At 57.6% G+C, this 13,174-nt stretch overlaps 2 protein-coding genes across 2 annotated transcripts; both read left to right on the top strand.

Annotated features, from left to right (window-relative positions):
• Positions 1 to 285: 285 nt before the first annotated feature.
• Positions 286 to 5,805, top strand: CCN5 (cellular communication network factor 5). Its single transcript, XM_087750375.1, has 5 exons — positions 286 to 441; positions 2,714 to 2,930; positions 3,482 to 3,733; positions 3,929 to 4,122; positions 4,672 to 5,805. Exons 1-5 carry the CDS (start codon positions 382 to 384, stop codon positions 4,693 to 4,695), a joined length of 747 nt encoding a protein of 248 aa, XP_087606501.1. The 5' UTR covers positions 286 to 381; the 3' UTR covers positions 4,696 to 5,805.
• Positions 5,806 to 7,950: 2,145 nt separating this feature from the next.
• LOC104019994 (P2Y purinoceptor 1) lies at positions 7,951 to 13,174 on the top strand. Its single transcript, XM_087750374.1, has one exon. The coding sequence runs from the start codon at positions 9,880 to 9,882 to the stop codon at positions 10,927 to 10,929; it is 1,050 nt and encodes a 349-aa protein (XP_087606500.1). The 5' UTR covers positions 7,951 to 9,879; the 3' UTR covers positions 10,930 to 13,174.

Genomic DNA, 13,174 nt, shown 5'->3' with positions numbered 1-13,174 from the left:
TAGGAAGAGGCACAGACCTTCCCTCCCATTCATGGCTAGCAGCAAGGGGCCGGTGCACCCCACCAGCCTGGCTCCCCAGTCCCGTGCTTCCCGGGGAGAGCATCCCTTCCCTTCACTCGCTGTCTCAGTGGACAGCACGTTCTCACCTTGCGGGGAGTGGAAATGGCAGCTGGAATGTGGGAGGGGAAAAAAAAAGCAAGAAAAAAAAATGTTGAGGCTTGTCCAAACCTACTCATGTTTATATTGGAGCCTGTGAGTGACATCAGAACGGGGAGAGTATAAACAGCAGCGGGACCTACTCGGGGCTTGAAAACCTGCGAACACACCGCTGCCTCCAAACTGCCCGGGGGTGATGTGCTGAAGCACAGAGGAGAGAGTAGCATGAGGCTCCAGCTGGAGAAGCAGCTCTTCTTCCTCTCCCTCCTCTGCATCCTCTCCAAGGTAAGGGGGACGGGGCCCTGGGGCGGCTTTAGCCTCAGTCGGGAAAGCACCCGGTTCTTGCAAAGCGAGATGCAGGGAGGACTGGGGTGTTGCAATGAGCCCGGTGGCTAACGCCGGCCGGCAGACAGGCTGTGTTTGTGCAGTCCCACAGGGGCAGAACTGTGCTTGGGAGAGACATTTGCAATTAAGCAGCAGGGTCTTAATGTCCATGGGCCACAGGCGTCTGTTGTGCAAGCCCATGGCGCACGCAGGAATGGCAGCAATGCACTCTGTTTGCTCGCCCCGTCCCTGCAGCTCTCCCGCGCTGTGGTATGCGTCCCTGCAAGCGAGCGAGCGGCAGCTCGGCGGTAGCGGCTCCTGCAGACTCCTTGGTCCCTGCCCAGGCTCCCGCGGCAGCGGGCCAAGCAGCGAGCACTGGCCTCGGCATTACTCAGCTCTTCCCCCTCCCCGGGATGCTCGTCCAAAGCCAATGCCTCCAATGGGATTTGGGTTGTTGTAGTGATTTTTTTTTTTTTTTTTTTTTTTTTTGATTCTGTGTGAAAATAGTTGCCTGTGCAGAGAACAGGAAAAGTTTGAGGTATCTCAGCTCCGAGTTCTTCTAATTGCTGCTTGAATCCCAAGGCAGACCTTGTGCAAGCAGGGACACCATGGCAGCGTCGTGCCTATTTGCCTCCTTTCCCAGACAGTTAAGATCCCTGATAGGAGCCACATTGTCATCTAAAGACAAGTTAATCACACAGAGCAGGGGGAAATGGATTCATGGGGTTGGCTTGGCTAATCTTTCTAAAACATTGATTTGTAATAGCAGCCTCCTGAAAGATGAGAAATGCCCTTGGCTGCCTGGGTAGGCTGTGATGGAGCACTGACTCCTGCCCCAGGCGCTCAGGAGTGCCCAGAGGAGCACCAAGGGCCCTCGGGCCTCCAGCCCAAACGTGGACACCACAACCAGTCCTTTGGCCCCTGCCGCGAGTCTTTCTCTGCTCCCTGCCACACTAATAAAGCTGTGCGTTGATAAAACCCGAACTAGCCCCAGATTGCCCAGCCCGTTTCGGGTATATTTTATTTCCTGGCACTGACATTTCTACAGACCCATAAAAACCATCTGAGCTGCTGCAAATGGGGAGCAGATAGCACACCAGTACCCACCTTCTCTATCTAACTGGTCATGTCAGACCTGATGCTACTAGGAGAAACTAAAAGAGAAAGAAAAATGGTATCTAAAATCCACACGGTCCAGCTGAACCCATCCATCTCTTGGCGCTCTCAGCAGAGACACCAGTGCCTGGACCAGCACAGCGCTGAAGTTTTTGGTTGCACGTTTGCTGACCTGCTGCCTGCGTTGCAGGTGCTGGCCGTGCGGCAAGCGGAGCGGCAGGGCTACTGGCGAGCAGCTCGGAGCTGCTGCATGGGGCTCGCACATGTGCACAGTTAGGCCCAGTACTGGCAAATAATTCACTTCCAAACTGCAAAGCCAACTCACTTGGCTTCAGGCCCTACATGCAACAGCCCTGTCAGATACGACATGACGGGAGCACGAGCGCTGCCTGCAAAAGCTGTTTGTGCCAGGGTAACCGTGCAAGCAGAATGAGCCGTGGAGATAAACACCTACCTGCCCGCACGAATCCCTGCAGGCTCAGCCCTGGCAAACAACCAGCTGAGCAGGCGAACGACTGCGGTGCACAGCCCTGCTGAAGTCATTGCTCCGACTAGTTGGGAGGGGAAAGGTAGCTCCCAGTCCTTGAAAACGTGCCTGTCTCGGGGCTCCTCACCCAGCGAGCCAGGCCAGGCAGAGGGTGCTGCCGCCAGGGCCAGGCAGCGGAGGCGGCTGGACCAGAAGGAGGGCAGCGAGGGTCCTTTGGCTTCAGTTCCCCCACTGCCAAAGCAATGCCCTGTTTTTTGGCATGAATGAGAGCTGTAATACTGTTCGGAGTCAGGTGCTGTGCCCTCACCATGCGCGTTCAGCCCCTGTGATGCCAAATCTCCGCTACCAGGGATGTTGGCTTTGCAGCTCCATCCTCCTCCTTGGTATTCAGAGCAGTGGTGCATTTAAGTTCCCACCCTGCAGAGTGCTGAGCATCCCTCATTCTCCCTGGTTTCCACGGGTGCCCATCACGCTGTGCCTTTAGAGGACAACATATTTCCAGGCTGCTTCGCCATATTCCCATGGATTTTCAGAGCCTCCCTCCACCGAGAGGCTGGCTGGCCCAGTGAAATAGCAGCAGTTAACCAAAAACCAACCTGTATTGAATCAGCGATGGCTTTGCCTCTGCAGGTGTGTGCCCAGCTGTGCCAGAGACCATGCTACTGCCCCTGGGTGCCACCCCGCTGCCCCCGCGGCTCCCCCCTGGTCCTGGACGGCTGTGGCTGCTGTAAGATCTGCGCCCGGCGCCTGGGAGAGCCTTGCGACTTCCTCCACGTCTGTGACCAGAGCCAGGGCCTCGTCTGTGACTACAGCACAGCGCCCGCGGGGACAGGAGCCACCTGCAACTGTGAGCACAGGGGTGCCCGCTCCCCGCCGGGGCTGCCCCCATACCCCCAGCCCAGCACACACCCCAGCTCCGGCCATCCCTCACCGCTTTCAGGGTGAAAGCTGAGGCTGATGCAGGCAGCTTGGGCACGGGGCTGTGCTGCAGCTCCAGGCAGCTCTCCTCCCGTTTGCCAACTGGGGTTTCGGGGTGGTTTGAGTGGGGATGGACACGGGGGTCCCGAGGATGCTGAAGTCTGGGGGTCCTGCAGAGAAATTTCAGAGAAACTTGAAGATCCTGAAAGGCAGGATCAGAGCCACAGGGCAGGAGGTTTCTCAGCAACTGGTGAGCTGCCACTTTGAAAATACAGAGATGAGGAGAGGAGGTGGTGAGGAGGAGGAGGCTGGGCGGTGCACACCCTGCTGCGAACCCAGGTCTGCCCCACGCACCTCTCAGTCCCCTCTGCGGCCCCTGGTTCAGTCCCTCCGTGCCAGCCCCATGGTTGCCCCCAGCAGTCCCCTCTGCCATCCACATGGCACTTTGTCCCTCACAAACTCCCCGGCTGTTGCTTGCAGTTGAGGACGGTGAGGAGGGCTGCGAGGTGAACGGCCGAGTCTATCGAGATGGGGAGGTCTTCCAGCCCAGTTGCAAACTCCAGTGCCGCTGCCTGGACGGGGGCTTCACCTGCATCCCGCTCTGCCAGGAGGACGTCCGGCTGCCCACCGCGGACTGCCCCTACCCGCGGCGCGTGGATGTCCCAGGGAAGTGCTGCCCAGAGTGGATCTGCGAGGTTCGGGACCGCCACCTCCTCCGGGATGCTGGGGCAGGTAAGATGCAGGACATGCCAGCGAGGGGATGCCCACACAGGTCTCTGGGGATGGTCCCTTCGCCCCAGACCATGAACATCAACAGAAGACACCTCATTTCCCCACCACACAGGGCTGTGCCCGCAGCACCCGGAGGGCAGGCTGCACAGCGCCTGGCTCCAACCACCCTTTTTCCCCCCATCTCTTTCCATCCAGCTGCCGGGGCAGCGGCCCCGCTGCTGCCGTACCCCTGCCAGGAGTGGGGCACGGAGTGGAGCGCCTGCTCGGCCACCTGCGGCGTGGGTTTTTCTACCCGTGTCTCCAACCAGAACCGCTACTGCAGGCTGGAGACTCAGAGGCGGCTCTGCATGGCCAGACCCTGCCCAGCTCTGCCGGCAGCGTCCCGGGCGGTAAGTGAGGGCCTCGGTGAAGCTGGTGCCTCCGGGCAATAGGTTTGACTGAGAAAGGGAGATGCCAACCAGCACGAGCCATGGGACCCCCGGTTACCTGTGGGCACCCCATCACCCCTCCCCAGCCATGTGCTGACTGCGTCTCAGGGACAGATAAACCATCTCCTGAAACTGCGCTTGGAAAACAACTATCTGATGGCAGGTGCAGACTTGAATTTTTGAGGTCTCTGGATGTCTGAATCCAAGAGCACCAGGGACCCACATAACCCTGAGCCACACAGGTGGGCTCGACCTGCCTCTGTGGCTGGAGATGCATCTGCAGCTCCTGCCTGGCTCCCTGGGTCCGCCCGAGCAGCAGGGTTCTGCCACCCCTGTAACGCGCCTGGCACAGCCCCAGTGCAGGCATGGTGCAGAACTGCCTTGCTCGCATGCAGCCGGCACTTCCCAGGGCCGGGCACCTGCCCTGCCACATGCCCCTGCTCCCCAGACACGGGGGACACGCCACCACCCCACTCCCTCTCTCCATCACTCTCCGCTCTGCCTTTCCAGAGGGGAAGAGGAGGTCGTTTGTAGCCGTGCCCACCCTGGTTGCATCCCGGAGCTGACGCCTCATCCCGGCAAAGAGTCTGGCACAAGCCCACGGCACTCTGGTTTCGGTGGAGAAGGAGGACGCGTCCCTTGGGAAACTGGGGAAGAACTGATGGACTTTGACTGCAAAGGAGGGTGGAAACGGAGAACAAGATCCCCATGTCATGCAGTACCTGCCCCCTCGGTGCACCCCGCTGCCCAGGCAGGGTTACCAGGCAGCATCCCCGAGTTTCTTAGGCTGAATGTAATGGGAAATGGGGAAACCCTGCCATGAGCATGAATCCATCCAAGAAACTGGGAATTGGTCCTTTCCCAGATCAGTGGGGCTTTTGGAGGGGTGACGCTGCTCCGCCACCACATCACACACACAGCTCTGCTCTGCGGAGTCTGCGAGAGTGACCGGCTCCAGCATCGGGAAGCCCAAATCCCCAGCAGGACCCCTCAGGCCCTGGCCCCCCAGGGAAGGAGCAGGTACGTCAGACCACGGACCACAAGCCACCGCTGCGCTGGGCTGCGCAGCTCGACTGTGCACGAGCTCAGCCATCCCACGATATACACCCCGTGACCCGGCAGCCGCCTTCCTGGGCATGGGCAGAGGCGTCCTCCTGATGGCAGCTCTAATTCACCTTCCCCACATCTCTCCAGAATAAACACGAACCTTCCTGCTCCGCCTGGCCTCCTCCTCTCCAAAGCGCTGGTGGTTTGGCAGGGCTTCAGCGAGCGAGGAGCTCAGACACAGGAGACACCGCTCCACAGCACCAGACATACCGCCTGCCATCCAAGCACATACTCCGCGAGCCGAGGCCAAAAGAAAAGCAGGAAAAAGAGAAAACGAATCCCAAAGATGAGTTGGGGCCATCTCCCAACAGGCTGGAGCTGCTCCTGCTATGCAAGAGTCGGCGCAGGAGAGCTGTTCGGCAGCTCTGCCTTTACTTTCCCACAGCGATAATTCTCCTGGGTGATGGAAAAATGAAACCCGAATGCCCTCTAACGGCCTCGCGCAAGTGTGCAGAAGGAACGCACGTCCCACGGCAGGGTGAGAAGGGCGACTGGAAAGGAGCAGCGGTTTAGGTGACGTGTCCAGGCGAGACATGGACAGTTTAGATGTGTATTCATGGAACTGAAAATAAAGATGTGCTCATCTAGGTATGGAGCTTGTCTGGGCCTGTCTGTGCGGGGTGAGCCCGGCTCCGATGAGCCCTCAGCAGCCCCGCTGCTCATGGCGAGCCTGGCTGCTGCAGGAAAGGCCTGACCCAGGACGGGGCAGCTTGGAGGCACCTCAATTCAGGCTGCTTAGAATAAGAAAATAAAAAAAAAAAAAAAGTAAATCAAAGCACTGAAAACATTATTAGAGTATATTATATCCTGGATTAAATTCTGCCCCTTTGTTTTTACCCAGCCACGAGCTCCATCCGCTCCGTCGGTGGCACCCACCCTGGCTGTAGCAGTGCCCACGTCTCCACTCGCTGCCGGGGTGCGCAGGAGAGCCCGGCACGGCGCTGGCTGCGCTACCGCTGGGTCTGCAGCCCAGGCGCAGCCCCGGCCATGCCTCTCCTCAGCCTCCCAAAAACCAAAGCCCAGATTCTCCCGCTGTAACTCATCCCTCCTCCCGCCAGCCCCACACCTCCTCTGCTCACCCCAGACCAGGATTTCCCTGGCATCGTGCACCAGCTGACTGTCCTCCCGACCCAGGCCAACATGACACCAGGGCAGATTTAGGGGTGCAGGGGCAAAAGGTGGAATGGCAGAGGGAGCTCCTCTCCCCTGCCTGGGGCAAAGCCTCCCCACAAGCAGCAGGAAAGGCAGCGGGGCCGAGGCAGCCGCTCGCCCGCTCCCCCGGCCCCTGCAAGTCCTGGAAATAAAATTAAAAGTCAAGGATGTTTTTCAGTCACTTCTTGGGGCGGGGGGGAAAGAGAAAAAAAAAATAAATCTCACTGCTCACACAGTAAAACATTGCTTACAAAGAGAATTATTTACTGTGATCATCTGGTGCTCTGCCTGAATACAAATCATTAATTCAGTGTGATCCAGGGGACGCAGCGAACCTCTGGCAGGCAGCAAATCGCAGAATGAACACACAGCTTTTGTTGGCTTTTTCACCTCTGCAATGGCCATGCCAAAAAAGGGGTGACACGAGGCTCATGTAGACTTTAAAACCACAATGTTCCTCGATTGACATGGATAAGACGTGTTCTGTGTACTGAAAAGCCTGGGTTTTAAGCCAGTTCTTGGTTCAGCATGTCAGGACACGGCCACCAAGGCCAGAGGAGCTGCCAGGGCTCTCACCCACCCCCAAATCCTGCCCAGCCGCCTCTAGGGGATGGGAAAAATCAAAAGGTCACTTTTTAAGCAGCAACCCGTAATTCTCATCTCCAACAGAAATGACTCAATGCACCTCTGCTATAATTTTCTTCCTTTTTTTTTCTGCAAAATGTCATTTCTCCCTGATTCACTAAGCAGAAAACATCTAAATAATGAATTAATGAATCCAAATAAATCCGAATTATTTTTCCCTAAGAATACAGGGAAATCAGCTCTTGCAATTTGATTGCCAGTCTCCCAGTATTTGCTGTTCCCTCTAAAGCATGCTCCCCTGGAAACACCTGGTTATTCGGGGACCACGTTTACTGCAGCCTCTGCTGCAGCAGGTCCTGGGCTTTGCCTGCGCTCGTGGGGCAGCAGCTCTCTGCCAGCCACAGGGGATTATGGCCACCTGTAAAGACAAAAAAACCCCAAAAGAGAAGACAACTCACCTCTGTCCTCAAGGCATAGGCCACATCTGCACACATAAACGGCACGTGATTTCACAACCGTATTCCCGAACCAGCGATGAGCGCCAGATCCCGGCCCGTTTCTGCGCAAGCACACACAGCAGCTGAAGGAGAAACCGCGCGGCTGCGCGAGTAAACCACGTGCGTCGGACCTTTTTTCCCAAGCCATTCTCATGACTGATGACTTCTAAAAAACATGGAGTTGGCTGAGAAAGGGCTGGATGAGCCCCTCATTAAAGCCAAACGTTGTCACATACCTCCCTGAGCACAGGAGTGCAGTGCTCAATAAAAAAAAAGTAGATCAAGGCCCTTTTTTTGCTGTTGGTGAAGAGCCTTGAATGGGTTGCCTGAAAGCCCATCACTCGGGGTAGGTGTTTGTGGCCGCAGGAGCCATCCCAGCCCTGTGCTCTCACGCTGCCCTGGATGCGCGGCCAGCCCCACGCTCCCCATGTCCTGCTCCTCCCTCCCCATGGCCGGCGGCACCCAGCCCCAAGCCTTCAATCTGGGGACAGGGAAAGTTTTGCCTACGGTGCTGAGAGCAGCCTGTGACCCTTCCCATGATTACAGCAGTCCTTCCAGCCAGCTGCTGTCTCTGCCTCAGTTTCCCCAATGGTTGATGCTCTGGAGCAAAGGAGACCGCTCCCAGTTTGTTCTTCTCATCTCCCTGCACTTCCACACCTCCATAAAGTTGCTCTGCAAGTGCCACCCCAACCCCAGGCTGCAGGAGCAGCTGAAATGCACGGAGGCAAAGCGGGCAGGAGCAGGGCAGGACAGAGGACTGCTTTGCCGAGCCATGGGCCAAGCCCCACGGACCCCCTCCTCTGCTATTCCCGGAGCACTGTTCCACCAGAGCCTCTGCAAACCTCAGAAAAGCCATATCCTCGCCCCACGGAAAGAGCTTTTAAGCTTCACCTCTCGGGGCACACCTGCAGTGGCTGGATTTTGTCACATAGGTAGGAAATAACCCACAGCCTTGCCCATCATTGATCTGCTCCAGCCAATACTTTTTGGAGTCAACACGCTGATACTCACGATAAGCGGCTACTACCACCCCATGCCTTGGGCTTCCCTATGCTGGCCCGGACCTGCCGTACCCCAGGATGGTCCAGTGGGGATGTTTGGAGGAGGGAAGGGCAGTCAGGATGGCTCAGCAGGATTCGCCCCCGCCTCCGTGCCGGCTGGCAAACGAGATACCAGCCTTTTCCATTCCCTGCCCGAGATTAAGTTCCAGGCAAGCAGGCTGCCGTGGCCCTTCCCGAGCCCAGCCGTTTACCTGAAGTTGTTTTGCCAAGCTCATTTCCCTGCGGCTTGCCAGGGTAAACCTCCCTTCTGATTGCTTGTTTGCTCCTGCGCCTGCAGATAAGGTTATTTCTGGCCCCGTTTACACAGCTGCTCAGCAATGCAAACAGGGGCTGGCTTTTCTTGGGGGTCCTCTTCAGGGTCGCTGGTTTTAGCCCTTGCCCCAGCCTCACAGTGTCTGGGTGTCTTCTGCATGGCACCCCCCGCGACAGGGAAGGCAGGAGAGGAAGGTCACAGCCCGTCTCGTGTTTCCTCCCTGCATGGGTCAAAACTGCTCAAAGAAGGAGGGGGAAGAGGATTTTTTGGGGGGGGGGTCAGGCAGCCTGGCACCCCTGCGCCTGCTGGCACTGCCTGCGGCACCGGCTGCCCGCTGGAGCAGGGCTGGCAGCACGAGCCCCGTGAAAGCTGCCGATCTTTGCCTTCACCCCGCTCCCGGCAGGTCTGGATGGACGGCACGGTCCGAGCAGCAGGGCCAGGAGAAAGGGTGTCAGGAGTGGAAGTGAGGGGTGGCTCATGGGGTGCGGGCTTCCAGCCCCTGGTCTGGAGGGATGGGGGGTTTCTCCTCACCCCGAGTGGGATAGACCAGAAGCAGGAGCAGGCTGAAACCTTTGGCCCCTGTCTTCAGACAGCTCTCACCTGCTCCGAGGCAGAGCCCCCCTCCCTTCCTCCCGCTCCCACCAGGCACGCCTGGTGTCCGAAATAGCCGGGGCCCTGCACGTCCCTAGCGCCTGGCTCAAAATATCTCAAGTGGGCTGGCAGCAGGCGCCGAGGGAGCGGCGGAAGCTACCGGACACCGAGGCTCTGCGCTGAGGCTGCCCTCGCCACAACCTCCCCGCGCTCCGGGGGAAAGCCCTGTGTCCCAAACCCCCCAGCCGGGGCCCGGCAGCCCGGGAGGTGAGGGCAGCTGCAGCCTGCGCCAGGGAACGCCACGCTGCAGAGGCTGGCTCTGGGCACGGCACTGCCGGTGCCGTCCCGCCCCTGCCACGGGCAACAGGCACTGCTTCACCAGGCACCGGCTCCTCCGAGCACTGCCACGACCAGCACTGCCCTGGGAGCAGCCGTCCCACTGCGGGCAGGGCTGCCACACTGCCCGGTGGCCATGGAGGCTCTCACTCCGTGGCCTGGCAACGGCAGTGGAGCCCTGTGCCCCGTGGACACCACCTTTGCCCAGCGCTTCTTGCCCACGGTCTACCTGGTGGTGATCCCCCTGGGGCTGGCGGGGAATGGGCTGGGGCTGTGGCACCTCTGCACCGGGCGCCGGCGGGGTGCCCGCCATCCCCTCGGCCTGCTGGTGGGCAACCTGAGCCTGGCCGACCTGCTGTACGTCAGCACGCTGCCCTTCCTCGTCAGCTACTACCTGCAGGGCAGAGTGTGGCTCTTCGGGCAGGGCTGGTGCCGGATCACCCGGGGCCTCTTCCACCTCAACCTCTACGCCAGCATCGGCTTCCTCACCTGCATCAGCGTCCACCGCTACCTGGGCATTGTGCACCCGCTGAAGGCGCGGGGCAGGTGCCAGGGGGCAACCTCCTCGGCATGGCTCAGCACGTTGGTCTGGGTGTGGGTCATCGTGCAGGTAGCTCCCAGTTTCGCCTTCAGCAAGATGGACAACACAGGGACACGGTGCCACGACACGACAGGGCACGAAAACCTGGGTGTTTACTTGCCGTACACCGCAGCCATCACCATGACTGGGTTCGTCATCCCGTTCCTCATCATCATCGGATGCTACTGCCATGTGGTGGTGGTGCTTTGCAAGAATGATACTGTGGACCCCAACCTCAGGAGGAGAAGCATCAGACTGGTGATTCTCGTGATGGTCCTGTTCTCCATCTGCTTCCTCCCCTACCACATCTTCAGAAACCTCAACTTGTTGTCTCGAGGCTGGCAGCTGCAAGGGTCCTGCACACAGGCTTTAAAGAACATCTACGTTTCCTACCAGGTGACCCGGGGCCTGGCCAGCTTCAACAGTGCCCTCAACCCCCTGCTCTACGTGATGACCAGCGAAGACTGCATGTCACGTATGAGGACCATCCGCCAAAGAGCCAGCCAGTCTCTGCGGTCCACCTTCGGGAGGGAAACATCTTCCCAGGTGGATGAGAAGAAGGTGAGCATCATTGTTTGCGAGGAGGAGGCTTCTGATGAGTTCTGAGGTACCCAGCACCCCCTCCAAAGGATGAACCACTTCAGTTTGCGCTTGGCCCCTTCTCGGGAGCAGCCCCCCACCTTGACGCTTGCTTTGCAGAGAGGTGGTGACGGCAGCATCACTGGCTCCAGTCTCACACAAAGGACAGACAGGACTGCCGGCATCAGAGAGCAAACTGGGACCAGGCTTTGGAGCAAAGCTACTCAATCCAACCATTTCGCCTACAGTGTGCCTGGAGATGGAAAGAGATAAACGCCGTGTTTACTCCAGTCCTGAAATATTTCCCAGTCCAGCCTCCAGTGCAGCACTCGGAGCTGGTTGACATCCCCCTGGATCCCCAGCTGCTCCTCGAGCTCCCCAGTCAGCGAGGGATGGGGGTGAACGATGCCTTGTCCCACGCTGCATCCCCTCTCCCCCACTGGACACGGGCTTGAGACAGGATTCCCTCCTTCACCCAAGGAGAGGGTACCGGGAATTAACACCCTGCATCGCAGGACAGCTGAGAGGGTGAATATTTGCAGAGGGGAAGTGCTTTGGAAATGGAAATATTCATAAAAATATCAGGTTTTAAATATATGACTAATCTGTGCCAGTTCCTGGGCTAGTTGTTACTGGGTGACTGAGCTGTTTCAGGATCTGCGTTACCCTCTATTGCCTACCTCCTTCAGAGAAGAAAAAAGAATTTCAGCATTACTCAGTCTCTTCTGGAAGATCACGTAACAGCCAACAACAACTTGGCATTTTAAAGTTTCTGGAGGCTGTTGGTTGGATTTGGGTTTTTTTGCAAGGCTGCAGGCAAATCCCAGGAGAGTTTTGAAATCTTCAGGTGGGTGACTGCATCTCACTCTTTCATCCAGCCTTGCAAGGGGATTAGCCAGGTCTATTAAAAATCAGATATGCAAAAAAAAAAAAAAAAAAAAAAAAAAAAAAGAAAGAGAGAGGCAACGCCGGTTCGAAGGCTTGCAAAGGCAAGATTCGATGGTGAGGGCGGTCTGCGTGGCATTGCCGGCAGGGCTGTGGGAATCTCTGCTTCGGCGGGAGCAGAGGCTCCCGAGCGGCATTTTGGTTTCTGCTCTTGGTGTTCCCCACCGTGAACATCCTGAACGTTTTGGTCCTTGTGAAAGGAGCAATGTGATTTGCAACAGCAGATCTTGCAGCTCGGCTGAAGGAAGCAGATTGTGAGTTAAAATCAGCCGGTTGTGGGAAAATGCCGACCCACGGACGCTCTGTGCTCTTTGGACCAAAGCCGATATTTATCGCGGTCAGCTGCTCCTCGCACAGACCCACCTTTGCTCCTGCACGGAGGGAGCCGCGGCTGGCTTTCAGATGGAGTTAATATGTCTAAAGTGCAAATAAACACTTAATGCTTTCAGTCATGAGTCATCTGGCTTCTTTTAAAGCTTTATAGGAACACAGGAGCCAGCTGGCCTGCGGGTGATGAGTTTCCCGGGGCTCTGCGGACGGGGAGCTGCCGGGAGCACTGCCTGCCTGTGCGGCAAGGCTGCAGGCAGCCGGCGGAGAGCGGTGCTGGGCCAGGCGTGCTCTGAGGTAGGTCCCTGGAGTCTGCTCAGCACCAGGCAGGGGCCGGCAAAGCCCTGAAACTTTCAACTCCCACTTCATCCAGAGGAAATCCAAAGACAAAGCTTAAATTCCTAAATGAGATGTTCTTCTGTCTCTGCAGTAGGGAAGATCTTTGGGACATTGGGATCAGATCTGGCCTCTGCTCCTTGCATACATTCCCCGGATCTGGGCTTCTCCAGAGCTCTGAACTCTTCTCCTCCTTTCCTGAAAAAATACCCACGCCTCCAAAAGCTGTCCAGCTCTTCCATCTTCCCGCGTGGATCCCATCCAAGATGCTCCAGCTCCCCGCAGCCCAGAGGCACTGCAGCACCCTGTCACTGCACCCACTTTGTGCATGATTGATGGAAATAAAGCATCGCTGCATCCCCAGGGAGGGAGAGCTGCGCGGGCAGTGCTGGCAAACTGCTCTCACCCCTTGCATCGCTGTGCGCAGCTCCATCTTCTCCAGTGCCCCCTCATGTCACTGTTAATGATGATTTAAAGATCTGTATCCCGAGAAGAACCTCTGAGCCCCAGGGACAGTTGCAGCCATAAATCTGCTCATTTTTCTGTGTCCTGCAGCTGTCAAATCAGCAAAAGCCATTACAGATCTGTGCGTCAGGCTGATGCCCCTGAGATATGGGGGGTTTTTGGTGTCTCATGCTTTGCAGTCCCCTTGATTCTCAGACAA

Source organism: Nipponia nippon, unplaced genomic scaffold (assembly GCF_047370975.1).
Source record: "Nipponia nippon isolate SJK-2023a ecotype South Korea unplaced genomic scaffold, ASM4737097v1 scaffold_13, whole genome shotgun sequence".
Classification (NCBI taxonomy): domain Eukaryota; kingdom Metazoa; phylum Chordata; class Aves; order Pelecaniformes; family Threskiornithidae; genus Nipponia; species Nipponia nippon.
Note: the sequence above shows the minus strand (reverse complement) of the source record. Positions and strands in the feature narration are given on the sequence as shown.

Bases quoted from the DNA above. Each gene is read 5' to 3' on its own strand.
- CCN5 (XM_087750375.1), top strand. From the start codon at position 382: ATGAGGCTCCAGCTGGAGAAGCAGCTCTTCTTCCTCTCCCTCCTCTGC. The intron at 2,931-3,481 runs GTGAGCACAGGG...TGTTGCTTGCAG, and splicing joins GACAGGAGCCACCTGCAACT to TTGAGGACGGTGAGGAGGGC. The intron at 3,734-3,928 runs GTAAGATGCAGG...CTTTCCATCCAG, and splicing joins CCTCCGGGATGCTGGGGCAG to CTGCCGGGGCAGCGGCCCCG.
- LOC104019994 (XM_087750374.1), top strand. From the start codon at position 9,880: ATGGAGGCTCTCACTCCGTGGCCTGGCAACGGCAGTGGAGCCCTGTGC.